The sequence below is a fragment of the Myripristis murdjan genome, chromosome 1 (assembly GCF_902150065.1).
Source record: "Myripristis murdjan chromosome 1, fMyrMur1.1, whole genome shotgun sequence".
Taxonomy (NCBI): Eukaryota; Metazoa; Chordata; class Actinopteri; order Holocentriformes; family Holocentridae; genus Myripristis; species Myripristis murdjan.
In genome coordinates, this window is record NC_043980.1 from 23,130,940 (window position 1) to 23,157,368 (window position 26,429).

Here is a 26,429-nt window from a genome sequence, read left to right on the forward strand (position 1 = left end):
ATGATCTGTTATTTAGCCCTATTCATGAGCAACATCATTCAATGATAAAATAAATAAACATAATATATGATAGGATACATTTTGGTGTGGGACGGAATTTTTTTTCATAGTACTTGGTCAAAAAAATGTTAACTTTTAAATTGATCCAGTCAACCAGCATAATATAAACATTCTGTACTTGCTGGATTGCAGGGTCAAACTCTGCTTGAATCTTTTGCCAGCCCTTCGATTAGTATCCTGGACCCCTGCGTGAAAGTCAGCTGCCCTAATAAGCAAGCTACAAACCGACCCTACTGACCGACCCTCCGGCTGCTGGTTGCAACTACAGAACAATGTTTTGTGCATGATGATGTGAGAGATATACTGTATATTTGTGCACAGAAGTGCAGTCACTGGCAACCTGAACAGTTCAATAGTTGAGCTGGTGTGTTTTGTGTAGGATCAAGGTCTTATTGTGAGACCGTATCAGTGATGTGCAGAGGTCAGGCGGACCAATACTTTTCATTTGTGTCTTCTGTTTGCTGTGTATCTACCTTTGGCTTAGAAAAGCCTGCCTTGAGAACAAAGATCTGGTGAAATCCACAGACTTCACAATTTTTGTTATGGTGGATATCCAAGATGATTGGAGTGGTGTAAACAACTCAGATAAAAATTCCTCATGGTTCCACATAGAAAAGATGGAGCCATTACTTCACTTCACAAAATAATCTTTAATACCCACATTTTGAGTGGAACATGGTCTGAGATCTATTTGTGATTAGTATACTTAACCACTCACCCAGAGTTGCTCCAGGAGCTGAGGCTGCTGCTGACTGGGCTGTGGTCAGTTTTCTCTGGAGATGTCTCTGAGGCTGAGGCAGTGGACGACTGGGATGATACAGACTCATTGCTGCCCATTGATGTCTCATCTGTGGCTGAGTTGGAGCAATCTCCCACTGCTGACACTTAGATGAAAGAATGATGTACTGTTTAGTTTCATTACTTGAGGTGGCTTTTAATTATTTTCTTCTATTGTAAAAGCCAAGGCCTGTTTCCATTAACCGACTGCAATCTGATGCTGACAGATAAAATAACTGAATAATTTATCAGTTGTTGCGGCAATGCTGAATCAACAGGTGCCTTTTCAAGTCATATTTCTGTCAAAACAGTGGAGATTACATTCAAGTTTGTGTGGTTCATTATGGTACACTTCTGTAATGAGAAGCAGTTGCCTAGAAAACACTAAGATGGAAAGTCCTTTTTTCAGTTTTAATGTGAAGCAAAGATCTGGTTTTGGGCAGAAGGGGGAGGAGCTAAAGTAACTTAAAGTTGAAACGATAAGCAGTTTGAGCATGGCTGTGTTATTCCATCTCAACAGTCAATTACACCACATCAATGCCAATCATTATCTAAGTTTAACTTATGAGTATGTTCCAGTTAGCTTTTACTTACCTTAACTGTTAAATGCATGTTCTGCATTTAACCAAAGATGCACCAAAACATTAATAATTCACATTTCTATATTAATATAACTAAAAACAACAACTACAGGCATTGGCCTTGTAGCACAGAAAAATGACTTGTTCTGCTGTCTGAAAACAAAATAAAAATAATCTGATTGATGATTTGTGTAATGCTGTTCAAAAATAATATCACAAAGTACTGGACAGTATTGGGTAATCTGACAGTATTGATCTGTGTACTAGCTTAAGGGAATTAAGCAAGATCTCATATGTAGCAGCCTACCATGCAGTACCTTAAAGATTGCCAGTACAATCTTAAAATCAGTTCAAAAGGTTTAAATGGGCATAATATGATCCTGCTTCTTATATTTGGTTAAAAGTCTCGTGGCATTAGTTGCATTTCCATTACTTGCAGATGGTAGAGAAACACTACATTGGGGTAGAGGGAGTTGTAGGAGAAGAGATGAAAGCGTGGATAAGTTTCTCTTGGTTGGCAAAGGATAAAACACCTAATTTTGGAGATATTTTTCAGTTGGAAGAAGCAGGAGGAACCATCCTCTTAACTTAGACATCAAAACAGAGGTCGGAATCAAACATCATACCCAGAACACCAGCAGCAGGTTTTGCATGAGGTAGAAAGATTGTTAAATAACTCCCTAACAGCCTGATGGAGTTAGGTGGAGCAAACAGAACAGAACAATCATAATTTTGTCTTTGTTTATCTGGAGTAAGTTATTGGACACCCAGCACTTGATATCTGAGAGGAAACCCTTGATGAGGGTTAAGCTGCTGGCCTGCATCACTAGGTTTGAGTAGAAGAAAGCTTTGGGTGTCATCTGTATAGTAGTGAAAAGTGCTTATGACCTATGGGAAGCATAAAAAGCAAGACCAGCAAGGGGCCAAAAACTGACTTCTGTGGGATACCACACAAAAGCTGATCAAAAAGCATTTCCTGCCATAACAGAGACAGTTCTATAAGTCTGGGGAGACTGAGACAATTTACAAGTGTATACAATGATGCCAAGCTACTTTTCAAGGAGCTTGAGCAGAACATCATGGTCAATAGTACCTTCTTATGGGACTTGAACGATTGTTTGACTTTCTGACTCACTATAAAATTTGAGTTATATTTCTTTACAAACTAAACATTGATGGAAATTATTTTCTTTGAGTTGAAGAGAAACTGGATTTCAAGAGAACAGAATCTAATGGAGGGGCAATTGGCTGAATTACTTCCTAGTTTTGATTTTGTGAGATTAATTTTGCATGATTTCTCAATTTGACTACTACAGTATTACCAGTAATACACAATTTTATGTCATTTGGGCATATTTCTCTCATGGTGACTGTCTATTGCTAGGTTGCATGAATGATGAATGATTAATAACTACTGTCAAATCTAGTCAAACCATAACAACAGTTACTCCTTAGTTCTTAATCAGTAAGACAAACTGCTGCAGTACTTGCAGAGTCATATAACATCTACAAACCATGTATATGAACCTCCTTCTGTGGCTAACACAAAGGTCAAATAATGTACCACATGTATTCAGACTCTTAGTGGCTATTTCTTGCAATTATACAGCTCTAGGATTTCAAGTCATCGTCAACATGGGTGCTGATGTCTCCCATTAGGACTGTAGTTGACAGGTAGAGCTTTCTCCAGCATCTCACTCACCATCTCCTAGAAAGTCAAGAACTATAAAGAAGAGAAGAACTCTACAGTTTTTCTCTCTGCAACTTGTAGTTGAACTATAAATACTTTCTTATTCACTGGGACAAACTCCAATGGTGCAGCAGTTAACTGGTGACTTGTGAGTATCCCCACACTGAGCAGGACAGGGCTTTGAGGGCAAGAGGCTTAAGGTCCAGCAAGTCTAGCATTTTAACACTTGGTTATGATACAACATCATACAACATCACATTCTACTTTCAAAGCATGACGATGAGAATATGACGATTAATTCTAGGACATGGACATGCACATGAAGTAGTGGGGAGTGTTTTATTGATCAGAGTGGACCAGCTGACCACTGGAGGAAATTGGTGGAAATTGAACGGTCAGTGTGGTAGAGCATAAAAGCATGTAAGGACTGAAAATTACTATGTTACATGTCACATATAGCCTACTGATAAGCCAAGTATTTGATTATTATGTGAAAGTTTTCTGATTGGCAATGAAATCCATCCAAAATTATCATTCAAGGCCTCTTTCAAACACATCACTTTTTTGAGATGTAGCAGTGGCATCATAACCAAGTTTGCCAATGCGTGGCAGTTAGGTTACATATTGAATTTTAATTGTTTTACATAATCAGTTCAATTATTCCATCTGTGGTGCTATACTTAACTCTGTAGGTACTGTGTTTGTGTATCTCCTTGAGAGAAAGATTTTACCCTATATAACTGACGTAAACAAACCAGTGAACAAAACAATCAATCCCTCACTCAATCTTTGATATATTTTTTTAACCTTGCTGTTAAATTCACATCTTCCCATGAAATTCATGTAATAATTATTACAGTAAAAGGAAAAACGTTATTGCACAGACAGTAGGTAACATTTATTGCATTAATCTGAAATCCATCACATTGCCATGATTGTTACACTATTAGCTGTTATTTTTATTACAATAAAGAATTATGCTAATGCAAACTTATTATATTTACAGTTGTAACATGGGGATGAAGCAGCAATCAAAACAATTTAATAACCTCCATGCCAATGTAATGTTTGCAATAATCAGCTAATGTATTCAGAATTCCTCTATTAAAACAAAATAAGCTAACCTAATTGAGCAATGTCTGGTTTAGACTACACCAAATGAATCCAAAATGCTACATACAGGACTGAACTGATGAAAAAAACTGCATTATCAAAGCCTCTGCCACATCTATTATCATGTTGACGAGATGAGGATTTGTTTTCTTGAACACCAAGTTCATGAAAATGGTATACCACTGCCAGGATTGATAATGCTTTGTTCTGCTCCTTATGGATTTGGCAAAAGCAAGAATTCAGCTCCATCCTTGAGCACATTTGAGAATTCAATTGAATCCATGTCAAACATACAACTTATCTGTAATCGTCTCTTACTGAAAAATGTGCTTCTGGCACACTAAATGCACTTTCCTCAGAAAACCTCTACCTGTTAGGAAGCCTCCCATTACTAATACTGTATGATACACTTTCCTTTTAAGTGATCAACTCGAAGGTATGCTGTCACATCTAGAGGGATATTAGACCACACATGGATCATGCACACAGTCACACAAATATATTAACACTCTTCACTTCATCATCCTTAAACTCATTTTCACCCTCTGAATGCTAAGACAACTTACTTTAAATCCATTATCCAGGGCCCATATACAAGACACAAAGGTTAAAAAAGGATTACGCCTTTCATCCCAGATATTAAAATACCCCATGGTAAAAGCTGGCACAATATAAAGGGAGGCAATCTGGTAAGCAGATTTAGTCTCCTTTGGTATTGTGAAGGGGGAAGGGATTTGAGTGGCCCAAGAGCAGAAATTGCTGAGTGTTAAGGCCACCAGATGAGGTGACCAGCTCACCTGCACAGGGTGCTGATACTTCTACCATTGTCTTATCATGTCAGTGGGCCTTGGATGCATGAAGTGATAGAATGTGTTTGGACTCTCACCCACATAGCCATATTTGCTGGTCCATCTGAGTGTAATACATCCACCAAGTTGGTCCACTAACTCCTTCATTGTCATTGCTCAAAATTGTGTTGTTTTCTGGTCTGTATTTGCTTCATTCATTTTGGAGAAGAACACTCCTGGTGACGCTCTTGGTTTTGCAACAGGGAAGGAGTTGAACAGATCAGACTTGTTGGAAACAATTTCAGTCTTCATTCAGCTCTAGAGACACTTGAACAAACTCCATGGTGCCCCTAAAGCCAACATTATAATAGTGAATTTGAGCTGTAATTTCATAATTTTGATGTCAAACTTATCTCTAAATTCCTTACTGTTAGCTGGGCCAGTGTTTTCTGTAGGAGGTGCTGTGGACACCTAAGGAGTGGTATGTTAAAGACAACAATAAACTGTGAAACACTTTCGCACAGGAAATCGTATGCTTAAGAGAACTGGAAACTGAGAAACCTCATACTTGTTACTCATGCACTGTTAGCTGATGCAGTGAGAAGGGTGGGAAATCAATTTCAAGAGTATTGTGCATTCAAGCGAAAATAACTTTTCTTACTTTTGTACCATCACTTTGTCACACACAGAAGTTTCCACAGAGAGCATAGGCCCAGCACACAGTATGGGATTTAGCAATAGTATGAGCTGCTATTTACAAAATAACAGCTCCAATATGATGTTTGCTTTAGGTACACCGTGGAGTTTGACTGCTTTAGAAACTGAATGGAGTTTGATCCCATTTACATCCACTATAACTATGCCTCCTTAGCAGGGGCTGTCTGTCTAGTAGGAGAAAAATATTGACTTGAAGCACTGAAAAATGTTATCTACCAATAAATGTCATAGGTGAGTAGAAAATAAGGATAAAAGAAATTTTGATCTGAAGGTCAGAAATTCTGATCTATCCATTTATAAGATGAAACTGAACAATTGTTTTGTTTTGTTTTGTTTTTCTTTACATTTTCTTTATGGTAACCAGACTAAACCATAGCAGAGTGGAGCTATTTTATTACTAAGCTTTCTTCCATGATATAAGGTACATACAGATTCCAAATGTTCAATTAACAACAATTGTACATGAATTCTGAATTTATATGGTCCTGTGTAGCTCTATGGGCTAGATGAGACAAGACCAGCATGTCTTTGTATCACCTTTTAAAATGGAGACAGTTTACAAACAGGTCTGGTGTAGACAAAATGTAAGAATACAACTATTTTAATTCAGACACTGCATTTGAAGGCCAAGTCTACAAACTATGTGCTGCTTCCACTGCGCTTTCCTGGGAGAAAATTGTCACTCTCAAAGTTATCATCTACTCTTTTGATACAGTGTCTGCCAGAGTCATTACTGGATGGCTGAAGTTACATTTTACTTGTATTTGTTAAGGCTGTAAAATGTTTGGTTGCATGTTTTTGTAAACACTAGAGAAAAACGGACTGTCAAATTTCTTAGTATACTCAGAAGTTGGACTGTCAGAGCTTACAGGTATACAGGTGCATGTCTCTTACCAGTCTGAATGTCCAGGGATTGTGGATTGTAGACGGCCAGGGGCCGGTTTTGGCGACTCAGCTTCTTGGACTGCCTTGTGGGAGCAGATAAGACTGGGACAGCAGATGACAGAGGGCATGACTCCGGGGCATCTGCAAAAATCTGAATGCACGTGCATGCATGTGAGTGAGTGTCTCTATCAGGACTTAAGTACAGTGCAGAGATTCAAAGCATACTGGGCAGCAGTATGTCCTCACGTGACCTTGCTTAGTAAACAGGCTTTGAAATTTTTAGGCTTTACTTAGTCGTAGTTGAGTGGAAAAGGCTATTTACAGCCACAGCATGTGTCCTTAGGGACAGATGAGCTGCTCATTGACTGCACACTATTAAAATTGCACCACAAAAGATTTTGCTCATGCCTGATAAACAAGAAAAGCCCCACAGATGTAATGAGACCACATCCAGTCTAGGAATATGGGTCTAGGTTAAGGCGAACATGTCTCAGAGCATCTGACCCACTCTCTGAAAAAGTGGATGATAAAATAAACAGGGTATGGACTTGAAGAGGGCTGACCAACTGGCACTGCTTGTTTACACCAGGCCTGTGTTTACATGTAAACTTCAGATGTAGAGTTAAAAGAGAATAGGGCTGCAGAGGAGAGGAAGTCTCAGCAGAGCCTCAGACAGGATCACAGAAGTGAAGAGGGAGGTAGGGAAGGAGGGAGATAGAAAGTGGGAGAGAAAGTGAGAGTGAGAGAAAGCGAGAGCGAGAGAGGCAGACACATAGAGGAGGGGGCATGAGAGGGAAAGTTTGTAGGAGAAAGGCAGATAGAGAAAGTGAGAAATCTGATACGGCTGAGAGTTGCTGCTGCTTCTCTCGCTTCTCTCTCTCTCTGCAGATGGAGGTGAATGTAAAACACAGTCTACTGTTGGCATCTGGGGGTATCAACAGTCTGGAGTGGGACTCGGCTGGGAGAGAAGTTAATGCCTGTCTGTCTGTCTGTCTACTCAACTTTCCCCCCCGCTCTAACACATTGTACTTTCCAAAATGCTCCTGCTGCATTCTAACACTACATCCTTTATCACCTGGACGGTGTTGGATACCTTTGGGTAATGTCAGAAAGTAGCGGTATACCATGTGCTCCTAGTGTTGTTTTATCACATTTGTATAAACTGATGGTTGTCAGCACGGCTCTGTATTCTCTCACTCCCCATTTTAGATTTGTGAGCTGGCAGGAGATATTATTCAACTGCACACATTATCTGCCGTTTAATGAGACTGACAAAAAAAAAAAAAAAGAAAACGCTAAAAGCTCCTGGTTTCATCTGATTCTATGCAGAGTGCAGTACTGCTCCAAAGAGAGATTAGAAAACTAATCTCAAACCTTTTTCTCGTTTGACACGGAGAATTAACCCCCTTCAAGGATTGACACCGATTAATGACATTCTGGGGAGATTACATGATCTGATGAACTATGGGTTAAAAAGTGACACATAACCAAAATAAGTGTATTTCGGCAGGCAAAGGACGTTCCAGATAATAAAACATATAGTGTAATCTACAGTATAATCAACATACTGAAAATGACAATACTGTGTTTTTAATCCTGGTATGAGCACTTTGGGCTCCCCCTATTGGCCAGATTTTATTCCATAAACTAGTCTAGTTTTGAACTCCTTTGTTAATTTAAGGGATTTTTTTTTTTTTTGAGATGTTATCTGATATCTAGGAATTGTTTGATTGGGAAGACAAAAACACTAGGCATTATAAGGGGAACTCAATTTACTGAAATTTAGTGAAATTCAGTAAACAACTCTATGAGAGGACCTTTATCTGTTTACTTTTTGTAGAGAAAAAAAGAAATATAGTATCTAGATGTCCAAACCAACAACAACAAAACACAATAAATATGCATTTTCTTATCTTTCAGTCTCATTAGAAGTATTAGGATAAACATGTACTTTCATTTAATATCAAGATGCGATATTCTCCAGCATTAAAATGCAACAATATATTTTGAAAATCATATCAATCTGTTTGACCAAATGAAATCTGGTGTCAGATATGTGCACTACCTCTGGACACAGTAAGTAGCAAACTGAAGCTTGAAAGCAAAATTACAATGTGTCTCTTATATAGCACTGTGAGGGGAATTCCTGCATTCATACACCACATTTAACCTTCATGGTGTTTGACCCTAATGTTTTATTGCTTAAAGTAGTGCCACAAATGCATACGGAATGGAGCAATGGCAGTGGCATAAAATGTTTTCTCTATATGTAACAGAGTAAGGGTTATTGTTAACAGTCGGCTTACGAAAGGCCAGGGCAGATGGTCTGTGGGAAAGAAGAAGTAGAAAACTACTGAGTGTAGCAAGTGTGTACACAGAATGCGAGAAGATGTAGCAAACGGCCTTGGCCTGCTGATACCAGATAAGAATGAGAGACAGAACTAGTATAAAGGGAATCTTCTGTTCACTGTTTGGGGTGCACTTGTAGGATTGACTTCTTGTTTGCCATGCTTTGAGCATTATTAAAGTGTGACAATAGTGTACGAGATTTTGTCTCGTTCCTCATTGTTGTCAGAGTGGAATTAGATATAATTGCCACGACAGGCATCCAGAGAAAGCTGTACTTAGATCTTCTGCCTCTGTCATCCTTTTGGCATTCCTCGGTATAATGTGTTTACAGACTAGGCAGATTGGTAAACACAAATATGCTGCAGTTTATTTACATCATATCACCTGATTTAGTGACCTTTAGTGACCATTTAGTGATTTAGATTTAGAGGCAGCGGTTCTCTATGAATCTAACAGAAAGTCTCATACAAGTACATTCAATGCAGTAAAGATTTGTCTAATGTTGCCAAGTTACACTGTTCCCATTACACCGTTTCAGCTTCTCAACAACAGACATTTTGGGAGGAGAGGATACTAGCATAAATGTTGTTTTGGGGACTTGACACACAATAACTTTGATAGAAATTAATAATAAATTGGAAATGCTCTTTCTATCTCTGTAAACGACAGTAATTGTTTACTACCACTGGAAGATACAATGCTGTGAGTAGATACTTTTTTCAGAGAGCATTCAGTTTTAAGGGTAATAGCTTGTGACTGTACAGGAGATACTGCAGTGCGTATTTGTTAAATCCCAGTGTGTTACCTTCTGGTGCTGCTCGATGAGGATCTCCACCACAATGTTCTGGAACTTAAGGTCCATGATGGCGGCGACAGTCTCCTCCTGTGGCCTCATTAGTGTTGGGCCAAACACCACACCCAGGTTGGCCACAGTCATCAAGTTCTGCTTACTGTGGGCTGCAACACTAAGGAAGATGTGGACAAATTGTTTACGGTCTACTGCAACCAAACCAAACCAAACTCCGTTCCTGTTACAGTCCCTGATAAAGGGTTGCTTTATCACTGTTTTTTTTTTTTTTTTTTTTTTTTTTAATAAGGAAGACTCTATAATGCTGTGATGCCCCTGATTCTGTAATGACAACAGCTCTGGCAATATTTGCAGTATACTTTATTCTGAATGCAAATGCTGCCGTTGCTATAATGTTGCAGTATATACAGAATATTGTGATTACTGTATAAAACTGCATATATGATGTCATCTAGTGAGTTATTGTGGGGGTTCAAACATTTTGGCTAGTTAGCACTAACAGGCACCGATTGGGACTAAAATTTGTACTAGGACAATTAGCCAGTGGCCCCCTACCATAATACCAACAAAATGCACTTAAGACAAGAAATACTCCAAAGAAACTTCTGAAATGCATTCCCAGAGATGCGTTTACTTGTGACCATATACTATACTGATTTGATAGAGACTACCATATCAGAACACTGATATGAAATTCAGAATTGCAATGTAACACAATCAACTGATCAGTTAAATATGGAAATGTTATCAAAATGACTAGCAAAACACAATCATAACTGACCTCTGATTTTACCTCTCACTTAATGGTTAAGGTCTAAAATGGGACAACTGACCACTTTAAAGGACACTGTATTGATATGAAAGAGCTAGAATTATAAGAATTATAACTCACTTAAATAAAAAATACTACGTGATTCACCAACAATAATGAGATATTGTACATTTCTTTGATTTGTGTGTGCATTGACAGTTGACTAATTTGTCTCATTCAGAAGAGAGTGTTGTATTACAATATACTGACATGGATATTTTGGAATAAGTGAGGTTGCAAAAACACTAAAACACCAAAAAGCCACTTTTTGAGAGATTAAGTTTTAGAGTATATTCACATAATGTATTTTTTTTTTTTGTTTTGTTTTCATGCATTTCCAAATTTCCTACATCTTAATAGAAAACATACTCCATTAAAACTGAGAGTTACCCTTATATGTACACCTAGACACTGAAGTTATACACTCATACCTCTAAGAGCACATTGTGTGAACAAAATAGTGATGTAGTACACCACACAGTTTTCTAGTTTCTACTAGTATGGAATTTTGTCATCTGTTCCAACTTTTAGTTTTGGGTTTCTAATGCTTCTGACAGTGGTGCTTCTGGGAAAATATACATGTGATCATATGAGTGACACTAAATAGAAAGAGGTAAGGGTCATTCCACCTCATGAGGGCATTTGGATTTGGTCTTCACAGGATTTGCCTGTTTCATTAAATGTCTTCTTCCTCTATTTCAAAATTGGGACACATACAGTACTGTAATTTAAACTTATGGGGTCACAGAAGTGTAAAAAACTTTATTTGAAGTAAAAGTTACAGACAGGTGAAGAGATTTCACACTAAAAATATGATGATATGCACTCCATCTGCAGAGAGACAGTTTAAATAGCTTCAAAGGATGCCTTTGAAGACAAAAACACTGGTGACAACTCACATTTATAACATCTCTGAAACCATTTCAGATAGGAGTGTGAAATTTTGGCTTTGCTTCCTTCCCCTGCAGGACAGGCACACACGCCAACTTCAGAAAAATATGAGTCTCTCCAGTCTGGAGAATTTCACGCTGGATAATCCAAATTCAATTTCAATAGCACTGCCTTTTTACCAGAGCCTGATTCTGCAGCAGGTTTCTATGAAATAAGATCCACCAGACTTTGACTGCCTCAGGGAAGAGGGATTATTTACTTATCTTCAATTTGCTCGTATTTAGTTTATAAAAAGCTTGCTGAGGTAAAACCTTGTAATGTTAGCTAACATTATTTCTTAAATCTCTCTTCCTATCTAATCTCTAAAATGGAGTGATGCACAATAGCGGTCCATTCAGGGGTGAATAGGGTAATCTCGAGTGAGGGCTTAATTTGAGTGGTCCATTTAATTTCACTGGTGGGCTGTGGAATGGGATGCTGAACAGGTAAGGTAGGCTAGACAGCACTGCCTGAACAGCTTTAAATATTATGCTAAAATGACCTAAGAAAAGGCAAAAAGTTAAGACGCTAGCAGCATCAGTTTTCTTACCCAGCAGTCGTTGAGTAGACAGAGAAGAGATGGAGTGACAGCAGGGAAGGGGGAGTGAAAAGAGTGGGAGTGAGGGAGAGAAAGAGAAAGCATGTGGAGTGAGAATGAGGAGACAGACAGGAAGAGCAGAGAGAGAGAGAGAGAGAGAACTGAGAGAGGGAGGGGGTGGAGATTTGATGAACTATGACCAAGGAACTCTGAACACTCACTTGGCCAGATGCTTCATAAGCAGCCCCAGGACTTGTCGATTCCTCTCTGGCAGTTTGTGGACCAGGCAGTGGATGGCTTGGATACGAGACTCTGGACTACCACCCTCTGTTCAAACACAGGAGCAGCAATGCACTTGCATTAAACTGCATGCAATTCTCTGTGTTCCTCAGGTGGCATGGAGCCAACACAGCTGAGAGTGAATACTGTACAGTACTAGCACAGTAAATTGAAAGGGTTTCACTTGTTAATCTGGCCACACTATACACAGCACATAATTGATTTGAGCAATGTCTTACCAGGATTTCAATTTGAAAGTCCCAATATACAATAATGGCACATGCTAAAATATGGTTAGGCAATATATCAATATTACACTGATACAGTGATACAAGACTAGATATTATCTGGGATGTTGGATATCATATTATCATATTATCATAATACAGTATACATGTTGGCTTCTTCTGGTTTTTAAGACTGCATTACAGTAATGGATATTTTTTTAAATATGTATTTGACTGTTTTAACCCGTCTATTAGTTGTGCCTACCTGCTTGGTTATCATATCCATGTTAATAGTGACAATCAAAATGTTCAGTCTGGGCTTATCAGGGTGCATTCATCAAAGGCTATAACCAGCAAGAGTAAGGAGTTAACCATTAGAGGATGACACATTCTAGTTTAAACGAGTGAGGAAGAGGTGTGATGGTGATATATGGTCTCAAGCCTCCTGGAATTTGGCAGCAGGGACCACTACGCTGGTTGCGGAGATAGCTTTATGCTACTGACGCTACCGTATAAAAGGGTTGTGTTAAAACCCCCAAGATCATCTCTTAAACATTTCCTCACACATGGGCATCTGACCGCCCACACACACACACACACACACACACACACACACACACACACACACACACACACACACACAATACCATTACTATGGGAACGACAAGGATTTAAACATGGAAAAAGCTTCTTATGGATGCTGTCATCCATCAAAAAATATTCATTGCTAATCCATTTTTTCCCCCTCGTTATGAGGGCATTGCGAGCGCCTGATAAAAATGTCAACCTGATCCAATTATAGCACTTGTTGTAATAAGGTTCAACTTTGGCTCGCTTAGAAAACATTTCATACATAAGTAATGGTATGTGGGTGAAAAATTTTGTCTTTTTGCTGTTCAAGGTCAGTGGACCATTTGAGGGCGTGTAAATTATAGTGTCTTTATCATTTTAAACCTCTTAGCCTTAACCTTTAATGGATTAGTTGGCAACATGTTTCAAGCAGCATGTTTAAGCGGAGGTGAATAATTACTCTAAGAGACAGCAACATCAGCCAGGCTTCTTGCATGGTTGATCGGGTAAACACAAATGGTAAAGACGACAGCATCATAAAACTGTCAGAAGTGGGAAAAGAGAAAAAAGAAAAAGAGAAAAGAAAAAAGAAAGGGACATCTCAACCAAAGTCACCCAAAAGGCACTGTGGTCACTCGCTGTGGGTCAGCTATGTTTGCTGAAAGCTAAGAAGTCAACTACTGATATATTCATCGTCCTGAAAAATAGGACAAGACTGTCCTCAGATGGTAGGATTTATTACCACACATACATCACTAAGTGCGCAGAGAGAAACTGAGATTTGACCCAGTTTGAAAAATAATTTATCAGTAACACATAATAGTAAAGGTCTTTCAGAAACCATAGTTTCAGAGACTTGGTAACTGACATTGACACATGCTTTTCAGATTATCCACAAAACATGTCCATAATCACTACTACCCCATAAAAAGCTGATTTGGTAAAAACAATTAATGAGCTCTTTCACTGTTATAAACTTCTTTTGCTGAATGCATGATTTCACTAAATCATTGATCACACATACATCATCGCACCCCAGTGCCCAAATGATTAATTCTGATAAAATATAGATTTCAGACTGATAAATATGTTTATACACCTTTGTTTGCTGATAGTCTGTCCTCAGATTAATTGTTGGTGGCAAGTGCAGACGTGGGGAAACTTACTTGCAGGGCTGATGAACTCTTTGTAAAGTCCATAGGTCATCAGTGGCTCAGGAAGGCTCCTTCAGAGAGAAAGAGAGAGGAGGAGATGGGGCGGTTGAGAAGGAGAGTTTAAGTGAGCAAGGGGGACAGAAATAGACGGCACACTGTTTTATAGGGTCTGCACACAGCAATGATTAATGTGGCCAGGCCAGGGGATGGAATTAGATGGCGTGCACATTGAGATAACCAAGTTCATCTGAAGGTACTTCCACACTGCGGCTGGCCCCTGGCCAAGGGTACTTAGCCTCGGAGCAAACTGAGAAGGAGACTGACCCTGCTTTCCTCCAAAAGGCCAGAGAGAAACCAAAAGACAGAGTAAGATCCATCATACTTTATTACAGCATAACAACACAGCCTACCCTGTATAGCATATGCATGCTTTGCTTAAACTATGTTTAAAAAATACTCAGTGGATATGGTAAACATTGCTTTACAATGCATAAAACTCTCTCAGAAAACTTCTGTTACTTTGGGAGTTGAAACAGAGGGGCCTCTGAGTGTGACAATGTCCCATGACCCACATCAAACCACTTCCTGGAATAGGTCTTGACCCCTTTGAGCAGCTCTTGTCCCCAGCATCCCAAACAGAATACTTGCTGATGGATACCAGTCTAGTTCCCATGCATTTACACTTGTACCACTTTTAAAGTAACACAAAAACAAACAAACAAACAAACAAATAACTACAATCAGTGCAAACTCCTCGCACAGCCACAGGTCGTCAGGTGCTGGAAGGCAGCAGGATCCTCCGCACACTGACTCAAACTTTACTTTAACACTTTATTTAGAGGGAACAACGCGTTTCGCCTCAGCGTCTTGAGGTTCACCTCAAAACAAATAACTACATTGTAACAATGGGTAACAGATTTGGATCATAATTAACATTTAACTTTTTTTTGTATTTTCACTTTGAGTTTGTTTCATTTCATTGTGAAAACATCATTGGCATCAGAAAATAATGACCATCCTCTAATGGTACAGGTTGACGCCTGATCACAATTTTGAGTGTATGGTATTTAAGAAAAACAAAGTAGACTTGAAAAAAAACAAAACAAACAAACAAAAAAAAAAAAAACCTCAGTCATTAAAAGTCTTGGATAAAATAAATGCAAGTACTTTCTTCTGAATACACATTGTGTTTGCAAGGAAAGACAGGCAGATGCTGAACTTGTATTTCAGTAAATACAACTTTGCCTTCATCCAAACAAGCAAAGCCAAGTCAATCTGCTGTCGACGGAAGTTTAAAAAAAAAAAAAAAAAACATTCGTCATTTAAATAGAACTTCTTTAGTTTCGGGTAGCCAAACTAAATGTTTAGGATCTGTGAACTTCACCCACAGTAAGTATCTATCAAGCTGGAAGAAGTAAGTGAAAATGTGGAACAGGCATACTGTAAACAATGTGATGTCGCAAGGCTTGGGTTCCAAACGAATACCACCTGGCAGAGACAACTTGCCTAATTAACACTGTAGCTATTTTATAAAAGATCGACAGTGTTACAATGGATGAAGTGTTTCATATGCAAGTCAACAGAGAAGCTCTATTATACTCATCAAGAAAATGATAGGGAGAACAAGAGAGATGAAGAAATGTATCTGTTAACAACCGAGGGTTTGTTCAGAACTGGATTTGCTTATAAAACACAACAGTTCTGAATAATAAAGTTGGACAGGTTATAAGAGGGATTATGCATCAAAATTCAAAAGGGATCAGTAACTATCTCTCATGCAGTCAACCAAAGACAAGACCGATTCTCTATTTCAATGCTAGCCTCCACCGCTACCATATTAACTACACAAACTGCAGTAAAGTACAGAAATACCACAGTACAAAATGTATTCGAGGACCACATAGTCAAAATATGCAACATTAAATGACATTTTGTTTAAATTTGTACATTAGCTATACAATATCAATACCATCAGTGCTACTCGAATAGGAATGGATGGTGTAAAATGTGTGTGTTTGTGTTTTCCTCATTCATATTTCATCACATTAATCCTTACCTCAGATACAGCTTCAGTGCACTCGTGATTGTTTTAATGTCCCAATCCTCACAGGTAGACAAATCCACTTCGGTGCTCTTCTCATCTGCATGAATTACAATCATGCAACACAGGTTGACTTAAAAATTTCCAATGAATGAAACATAATACAGAGTACCAACTAATTAATTATTTTTACATTTTGCAAGTGTATCAAACAACTTGCTATGGTTGTAATGGCATCTTAGAAAGTCCAAATATGCTAAAATATAAATAACTTGTAATTAGCCATGTGAGGATAAAAGCATAGCTACTACCCTTAGGGTTCATGCCGAGCCCCAGTGGGTATGGAAGGAAGTTACAGTTTCTGTTGAGGGCTGCTGATTCTATACTCATTACAAGTTTAATTAATCCCTTACTACTGTACCGACTCCACAGGGACTCCAGGGCTGTGTTTTAGAGGAAACGAAGGGGGGGTAGTCATACCTTAAGTAACCTCTGATGTGGAAGCTCAATATGTATGTATGTGTGTGAGTCAGTAAAGTGTTTGAGTCAGGCACAGGCACATGGCCCAGGTCACAAGAAAGCTTTTGCCTTTGTGGGTGGTAGCTGGTCTGTTTGTGGGGAATTTATTTATTTGATTTCATCTATACACTACACCCAGTGGGACTTTGTGTTTCTCTGCCTGCTCCATCCACAAAATAGCCCGTCCAATATCAACTTCTGAAAGCAAATGTTTTTGTGGAGACTTTGCAGCCAAAGATGTGTGTGTGTGTGTGTGTGTGTGTGTGTGGTGATTGATGGGGTTCACACAGGCTCTGTAGTGTGGCCTAGCATAAACAGGCCTTTGATTATACAGACTTTAGTTGGGTCAGTTAGGCAAAAACAGAATTGCGGAACTGGCTACCAAACTTTTCATCAAAAAGGAGGAAGTTCAAAGGACTTTTTCTTCTCTATTTCCCTCGTCAGCTGAGAAAACCTGGATGATTTCTGATTGCATATTTCCAATGGTAATGTCTCACGGCATTATTCAAACTTGCTTTACCATGCAACATCAACTGTACATCAAGTGAAAAATCGGATCTCACTTATGTTGCACTCTTGCCTCATCTCTGAACTGTTATTTTTACAGTATTCCTTCTGATATATATTCCATGTGTGCCACTCTTTCTTTTTCTTCTGTAACATAATGAAACACTCATTTTTTTAATCACTCTGTCCTCTCTGATTGGACTCTGGCCATGTTAGTGGGTGAGAGATGAAATGAAGGAGGAGTGGGAGGATCTTAAGTCTTCCTTCAAGGTTTAAAGGCTGGCTTCACCCACACACCATACACTGTTGTATGCATCTATTTGTTTGCGCATGTTTTGAAAGTAGTACTACCACTATGAAGCATATTAATCATTTCGAAGATTTAAAATATAGTGATGCTGAAAACACCTTCCGTGCTGCATGTGGTTTTTTAGTAATCTAACACTTGTAAACAATAAAATAGAAATATGTGTTAAGCTGGTGAAAATGCATGCATTTATTATACAAAAACATTCTATTTTTCAAGTTTTCCTGAGTCAAGTCTGCATTATTCATCATTCACAATAATGTGTGATATGTCCAGACAATACACAGACACTTCTTGTACCATAACCAGACCTAAAAGAAACTTCAAGAGTCGCAGCAGAGTGTTAATGGTGTCTACAGCATGAGTCGGCAGGTTGGGAGGCTGGAAGGGTTTGGAGGGGAAGCTGAGATAGGCCAGAAACAGCCTGGGTTTGTTGTCATTCTGAACACAGAGCTGAAAGCGAGTTGGTGTCTGCTGGAGACGGCAGGAAACCAGAGAGCAGACAGGGAGTAAAGGAAAGGACAGAGGACAAGCTCTGTAGAAAAAGAGATAAGTGAAAGGGATTCAAGAGAAGTGAGTGGTAAAAAGGAGACAGAGGAAAGCAACTGAGTGAGTGAGCCAGCCACAAGCAGATGAGAGGCAGTCTGATTTCTAGCTGTGTGTTAATGAACCAAAAGCCAAAAAGTGCAAGGACATGGACAGGAGGGACCCTGTCTGGCTGTCTGGGGATATAAAACTGAATGCCAATGAGGATAGGATACACTCTGGCACCTGTTGCACTGCAGAGAGTGAGACCGGATTCTGGCTCTGAGAGGCTGAGTCATAGGCGTATTGTCTGTCACTTCTGTTTTAATATCGCCGGAACCATGCTGTCCCTCATTCTACCACATTCCACTAACTAGCAGCAGCGTAATATCACAGAGACAGTCAAACAACACCGGCATATAAATTAAACCTGTGCTCCAGTTTTATTCAGCTCTCGGTAGCAACACTCTAATACAAATAAACATCCAGAGCATTTGACAATAAGGGATTGCAAGAAAAGAAAAAAAACTGCATCTCACCAATCATGAGTGAGAGAAGCTTCTGAACCTTGGAGCTGACCCCCACCACTCTGTACAGGCCCTGGTCACTGATACCTGCCAAATCAGATTGCACTGTTAAATATACAACAGTAGTATTGAATGTGATCGATATAAAAAATGAATTTAAAAAGCTACAGTTGGTACTCCTTGGGTGCATCATATATGTTTAAGACAAAAACTGATATTTTGACTGATAAAATGAAAGTTCAAACGTGGCCATCTGACAAAGTGAAGTATGAAGCAAATTCATGACAAATTTAAAACTGGGCCAAGGATATTAGCACTACATTAATGCTCTGCTCTCTCTGTCAACAAGTCTAACTTTTTTTTTTTTTTTCTTATAATAATTGGAGCGACTCTGCCCTCTTGTGTACAGATAATGACACAGCTCCAATGTTCACTCATTATCTATCAATCCAATAATAAAAACTCCCTGATATGACTCACCTTTAACAAGGTTCCTAAAAATTTCCCATTCCAAAATCCCAGGCTTTTCCAGACCTACATTTCCAGACACGCTGGTGGATGATTTTTTTCAGACTGTTTAACATCTCAGACTACTACTACCTACATGTTTATCAAGCATGTAAATACTCCAATGGTTGTGGAGAGCTGGCAGATTCATCACAAATGATGAGACACCAGGTGCTGATGATGCTTTCACAAGATCCCTGTGGTTTTCCCCCTCCATATGACTAATGATGGTTGCCTCGCCCATGTTAGAGATGGTGAAAGATTTCTTACACAGTTAGAACCATGGTCTTTGCTCTGTTTTTAGGTTGTTTACCAAACATTTTTTTTTTTTTTAGATTTTAGATGAGTAAGCCATTTCTCAGAAACCTTTTCCCATCTTATGGCCTTGGATGGGCTGGTGCAGCAAATGCCACCTTTGATTTATGCACAGTAATATGGACAGATGTTTGAATTACTTTACCCTGCCCACTTAATAAAAAAAAACATACTCAGCTGTCTGCTCCAAATGTGAACAAAATCAAAATACACTGCTTGTATCATTCATTTATTTATTATAGCAACTTCTGAATTATGCTTTATAGAAAAATGCTTTTCAGAAAACTGTTAATATAAGCAATAATCAGAAGACGCAAATGCTTCTCCATACTCTCTCCAGACCTGGAAATTATCAAAAGCACAGTCTATACTTTTTCATACTTTTCCAGACAGTGTAGGGACTCAGGAACTTAAAGACCTTTACAGCCAATTAAGCTTCCTGTTACGCCTGTGTTTAAGTCTAAAGCTCACCTCGCGTCTCTATGGCACTGATGGAATTCTTCACAAAACACAAGCCCACGTCATCCAACTGGGCATCAACTGCAGAGTGAGGAAAACACAAATCCTTCAGTTGTGACAAATTCTCCAGCAGTGTTGTCAGGAAAGACTTACGTGTTCAACTTATAGTCATTCTTTTGCAGACTGAAAACCGCAAGTTCATTTTCATCAAATAAAAATAAAAATTAAGCACAGCTAGATACTCACTTCCCCTTTCTTTGGAATAAGTCCTTCCAAGATAATGCCCAATCTGTTAGAGTTTTTTGAAAAAAGCCTTTATTACTTTTCAAAATCAATCAAGTATATTAATCTCTTGTGTTAGACTGTTGTAAAAACAAAGTGTATACTAAACCAAGAGCGCTGTTTTTTTGCCATATAATGCAGTTTAATAGCACAGGGTTCCTCTTAGGCCTGTATTAGGCAAGAGTGACCATTAGACGATGACATGATATGCTCGGCTGACTCACAGGTTCTTTCCCACCCATGGCCTGCATCCAGAACTTGTGGTCATCCTCTGACAGGGCCTGTACTGTAAGAACGGTCCCTGGACTGGTAGAGAATAAATACCACAACATTAGATCAGCCTCAGAAAAACATTAAAGAAGCAGTGTGTGGCATCTAAGTTATTAGGGGCTGAATCCCTACTCAGTGTGAGTATAAAACACTGAATGTGCTCTTACAGCTTACCATTCCTGGAAACAAAATATGATGTAGATGGGTGCCTGCACCTGGGTGTCTTAATAACCACAGGTATGTGATTCCCTTCAGTGTTTCAAGCTACTTTTAGTACATACACAGTGGTATCAGACCAGAGGCATATCCAGTTATTCCTCACAGCCAGGGTGGCTGTGTGGACTTCAAATATAAAAAATTAATCTGGGATTTCACAGTGCTATTAATATTACAGAACAGGGTCAGAGTTGACTGGCATAGTGTGATGGCTATTACAGTAAGACACAGCAAAGCACGGCAAATCCCCCCTGCTACATGTGTGATGGCAACCCTCCAGGATACATCCTTCTGTCCTGCCCTTTGCCAGTCAAACAAGAACAGAGTTATAAGCTAAATGCTAAACAGAGTGCATGTGTGTGGTGCTGAAACCTCTAGCTCAACTGTTAACGAGGAGTATTACATTAAATAATGCATGATTGCCGGTTCAGCTATAGATTGGGCACATGTGTCTGTACTGCATTACACGTCAGCAAGATTCACTGGCTGGTAGACCTGCACCTCCAATCAGAATATCATTAGAAGGTGTTTGAGGAAAAGTGTTTACCGATCTGTTATATCAAGGTCTAAGCAGAACCTCCTGTCCAACGTGTCTGTTGTTTTGCGGACGCAAGATTTGAGAGTGACAGACTCTGTCTCACCCTGTAAAGAAGACAGATGTACAGTTCAGAATGGCTTCGGGTGACAGAAATCATAACAATAATAATTGGTTATTATAAGAATTGACAGATTGCAAAGTTAGGATGTTTGAGATAATGTCATGAGTTGTCAAGTGGCAATAATATCACACTGTGCATAATGTGCTATAGTATTACTCACAATCTTCCCACCAGATCTGTGGTCAAAGGTCACCATGTGTAGGATCTTCTGCTCTTTGACAAATGTGCAGTAGCGTTTGACCCAACTTGAACCAAACGGAGGAGGCCCTAAAAAGACCAGGTACAGATTTGTGATAAAATTCAGCTGTTTTTGCTATATAACTAATATTTGCTTAACATAGCAAAAGTTAAGTTGTAGCTAATTACTGGCACACCAGTGAGAGATTCATGGGATTCCCACGCCCAAATCTGCCAAAGTAATATGAAAACCCAGGGCACATATTCATGCAGCCACACTCGCACCATACAAGGTCTTACGTTTCTCCTGTACATAGAGGTAGCCTTCGCTACTAATAGGGCTGGTCTGTCTGTAGTCTTGGGGTGCCTCCCTGATCCTCTTCATCAACTCATACACCTCTGACCGTGTGCCTTCAAAGCGACTCCTCGTCTGGAAAGGAAATGAGGTAAAGGAAAGACATACTCCTGAGCAGTGTTATTTTTATGAACACAAAAATAAAGTTATTGGTGAAAGATATTTTAGCTAACTGAAGTAAAAATAAAAAACAGAATTTGCAAAAAACAAGAAAAGGAAAAAAACAAAAAACTACAACTACAATGTGCATAACAAAACTAACTAAAACTAAATCAAACTGTGGAGAATAATGCTTTAGTTTTTGTCTTTTAATGCAAGTAGAGTCTTCACTAAACCATAACACAGTAGTTCAGCAACCCAATCTGTCAGCACTGGTCCAGGGTCAGTCCCAGTGTGCACTGAGCTCATGTGTAAAATTAGCCCGAGTCTTTCTGCCAGACAGCACTTGAGGCTTTCTGACAAAAATCCCACCTCTTATGCTAACTCTAACCATAACCACTTTCCTGGCTGAAATGTCTCATTTTACACAACAGCTACACTGACTTTACATCACTGACCCTTTGCTGTGACATACCGTGCTGGCGCATTAAAGATGACAATGCTGGACCTATTTGATAACAATGGTTAGAGTCAGGGGGACTATTTTGAACATAAACCATATGATGTGGTTTCTGACTACAGTAAGTCTGTCATCATCACTGATGTTAAAATTTGTGGAACAAGTCACAAAGGGAGGAATCCCACAAACTAACCAGTATGTAAAGAACACACACAAAGAGGCTAATACTAACCAACAGTGTGTAAGGAAATATTTGACCTTTAAGAAATGTTTATAAGAAACATAATGAAACTAGAACAGAAAAAAAAAAACAAAGTGTAAAAGTACCTTGTAAACTCAGTAACACTAAATCGAAACTGAAATCTAAAATCCACAACTAAATAAAACTAAAACCAAATTAAAAACTAAAATTACCCTACTCCACTTTCTAACTTCCTGGGTTACATATGAAGATAAAGGTGATAAAGGAAAAGATTAAAAGATTTCTTGTATGTTTTGAGTATCACAAGCATTTGGTCAAGCTGTGTAGCTTAGTGTAAAGAAAAGAAATACAAATCTAAGTCTAAATCTAAAAAAAGTGGATATTTCTGGTGTTTTACATTCTGAATATTGATCTGCAGCGCTCGCTTATAGTGGTCAAAGTCCTTCGCCAGCTCAAAGCCCTGGTGATAAAATGTGAAGACCGTCTGAAAGAAGGCCAGCATCTAAAGTAAATCAAAAGACAAAAGGAAACAGATTAATATGTCAACGTCTCAAGTAGAATAAAAAGCAAAGTTAAACAATGGAAAGAGAAACTGTCATTGGAACACGATGACCTGCAACATGATTACATTCAGGTAGGCTAAGATGTTCATTGTTCAGTGACTCCTAAGTGAGCAGAATATGGGAAGTGCTATACCGACCCATGCTTTAGTTAATGTAAAAGATGCCACACATGAACTCTGCCATTCTATTTAGATACTAATTAAAAGAAGGAATGGCTTTCAGTTTGTGCTTTTGCTTTTTGATCACTTTTTGGATTAAATCATTTTTCATCAGCAAGGCTCCTCTGGACATTCTCTCATTTAGACATGTAAACATATAAGTCTTTCTCGAGCATGGGTGATTTTCCTAATTTATTCCATTTGGTTACATCATAGGTGCACTCACTGGTTCCACACACTCAAACTTTTTCCTCTCTTGGATTTCCTGCAGTTTACACACATAATCCAGTGACTCCTCCTGAAAGTGCTGCCTCATGGTCTCCACCTGGATGTCTGCCTGGAGAAGGAGAGAAGACACACTGCATGATGCTTATGGCCATAGACAGATGTGTGGAAACAAAGAAATATTCTGGTTTTAGTGAAATATTAAATACATGCATGATGTGCAATATAGGAAGCGAGTTAAGATATTGTGAAGGCAGAGAGCGAGAGTACACTTCTTTTTGCATAGTGCGCTATTAAAAAATGCCGAGTTTGACTGATGAGTTACTTCTTGCTAGGACTGCTGGCTGACATCCTGGTCCACTGAATGTCAACTAGCGATTCATCTTTTTTAAGAAATCATGCTGAAAAAGCTGTGAGGAGGTTGAAGGAGGGCCTGACTCAACGTCTGTAGCTGTGAACAAATGACTTGGTATATTTACTCAGCTCTGATAGCAATGTCTGTTGGTAACACAGATCCTTGTGTCACAAGAGTCAGCAAGAGCAGAACAGCCTGCGGTAAAAATGTCAACAGTTTAAAGTGCCCTCTCTGCTTGGTGCATACAACATATGGCTGGCCTTACACGGTTAAACAGAAGGGTGAAGAACTGATCACTGAAATATTATTCAGAGGTTGCCTTGTCCTCCACAATACAAAATATTTATCTCAGTGTACTGTAGAACGAAAGTTCCACAAATTACAGCCACTGGAGTTGACCTTGATCATACTGTAAGAGTGAGTATACATTTCTTTTCCAAACAAGCCAGGGAAACTCTTCTTGCAAGACAGGCCAGTGGAAACTCACACTGTCCAAATATTCACTACAGCTACGCTCATCCCCATGGCACCAAAGGCAAAGGCCAAAATAGGGGATTATCAAATTTAACAAAAATCCTTTGCCATCCATTTTACTGTCAGAGTAAGTTGCTATTCTCCATTTTCCATATTATCTGTCACAGGGTTCAATTAAGGAGAAGTACCTCCTGTAGCTGTGGCTCCTTCTTCTTTGCTGACATATTCAAAAGCTTTTCCAAGGAGCTGTAGTACTTCTCTGTTTCCTTCTCATACTTCTTTCTTTCCGCCTTAAAAGGGTGCAGAGCAGAAGCAGATAAGGGGAACAAAACATTTGATTAGTCTTGCTGACAAAGGAATCAGAGCTATGCGTAGTCCAGTGCATACAGTGTGGCATTATCAGGTACACAGAGCTGAATAAGGTATTTTTTAATTTATTTTTTAAAATCATTAAGCAGTTATAGGTTAAGGGCTGCCAAACATATTTATTATATTGTTAACATGAAATGATGTGAAATGAGCAATGAAATGTTATACAGTACCCTTGCTATGCCGAGTTGCTCTTTCCTGAATTTCTCCAGGGGTTTCATTAAGGTTTCTGTGATGTTTCTCATCTAGACAGACAGAGAAAAAAGCCAGGGTAAGTCCTTTAATATTGCTTAGTCCATTTAAGATTTTATATGTTTTAGCAACATATTCCACTGTGAGAGGTTTGTTGATTATAGCATAAAGTGGCAGCTGTTTACAGCTACTTTGTAACATTTAGCTATCATTCACAGTACTTCATAGCAACATAATTATACACATGGATATACAGATCAGCTGCCTATAGCCCACCATATTCATAATTTTCACTCAGTCCATCTATCTTATGTACAGGAGCTCATTCATGGTCTTCCTCAGAATTCATAGCTAGTCAGAGTGTTTTTCTCCATTCCTCCAGTGCTTTTGCTGGGCTGGCTACAGGACATGTCTGCGCCTGCCTGCCCATCCCACATTTCCTTACTTTGCACTGTGATGTCATCCTACTATGCTGAGCAGTGTTGTGTTGAGCAGCGTATTTACTATTATGGTCTGAGCCTGGCTCTAGCCCCAGGACAAAACAAACTCAGTCATCTACTGATGGTGGTCCCAGACCCTAACTACAGACCACAGGGACAGGCATTACATGGCAATGATGCTACATGGGGCTGTCTATAGCAAAAAAGCACGGAGCACGTAAACTGTGCATTCCTTTCCAAAAAAGGGGAATCTTTTTGATTCATGCCCATGGGAACAGTTTTCATAAAGTCATCATTGCTGATCTAGCCTACTGCTTAGGTTAACTGAAAAAAGACATTGTTTGCAGGAATAGGTTTGTGGAGTTTTGACAAGCATATGTATTACATAACCTCTGCAGAGTTCACGAGAAGATCACAAGACAGAATCTAAGCAAAACCTTTTCAATGTTAACAGGCTGCATCATCAAAAATAGCAGTGGGCAAGATACAGTGAGCTGCTTTAAGGAGGCACTGTCACCATGAAAGACTCTCTAACTTCCTTCATATTGGATGTGTAATTACTGTGGTTTATAAATGAGCAACTTTAACAACTAGGCCTAGAGTAGTAGCTAGGTTTTATGGAAGCATGTTGTAATGGGCTGTATTGTTGTTGCCTGTAGTAGCCCATGTGATTTGTCCTAGTATTTAAGGCTTGAGTGTAATGATACGGATATGCAATCCCGCCCTCTCCCAAACCACTCCCTGGCAGGTGCTGTGACAGTGACCCTTAGACAGGAGAGGGGAGGTGGTGTTACAACACAATCATTACTTAACCACTATAGTAAACCTGTTGGCTCTGCCCACTGCTCGCTGCATCTGTAGGTTGGAGTAACTGACTGAAATAAAGCAATTCAAGCACAAAACACCATGTGAAAGCCTGCGCACTAGCAGACACAATCACACATGCACA

At 39.1% G+C, this 26,429-nt stretch overlaps 1 protein-coding gene across 2 annotated transcripts in view; it reads right to left on the reverse strand.

Annotated features, from left to right (window-relative positions):
• arhgap10 (Rho GTPase activating protein 10) overlaps positions 1–26,429 on the reverse strand; it is a 52,276-nt gene that overhangs the window by 12,294 nt on the left and 13,553 nt on the right. The window contains exons 4-20 of one of the 2 annotated variants that reach the window (XM_030065241.1): positions 25,022–25,093; positions 24,668–24,769; positions 23,652–23,762; positions 23,102–23,206; positions 21,889–22,018; positions 21,572–21,678; positions 21,300–21,394; positions 20,491–20,572; positions 20,231–20,273; positions 19,997–20,065; positions 18,716–18,790; positions 16,334–16,418; positions 14,290–14,348; positions 12,269–12,374; positions 9,766–9,925; positions 6,621–6,762; positions 779–938 (exon numbers count right to left, since the gene is read on the reverse strand). In XM_030065241.1, the coding sequence (XP_029921101.1) occupies positions 779–938; positions 6,621–6,762; positions 9,766–9,925; positions 12,269–12,374; positions 14,290–14,348; positions 16,334–16,418; positions 18,716–18,790; positions 19,997–20,065; positions 20,231–20,273; positions 20,491–20,572; positions 21,300–21,394; positions 21,572–21,678; positions 21,889–22,018; positions 23,102–23,206; positions 23,652–23,762; positions 24,668–24,769; positions 25,022–25,093 (1,703 nt within the window). Of the gene's footprint in view, positions 1–778; positions 945–6,620; positions 6,763–9,765; positions 9,926–12,268; positions 12,375–14,289; positions 14,349–16,333; positions 16,419–18,715; positions 18,791–19,996; positions 20,066–20,230; positions 20,274–20,490; positions 20,573–21,299; positions 21,395–21,571; positions 21,679–21,888; positions 22,019–23,101; positions 23,207–23,651; positions 23,763–24,667; positions 24,770–25,021; positions 25,094–26,429 lie in introns of both variants that reach the window. The other variant, XM_030065158.1, reaches the window with a different exon arrangement.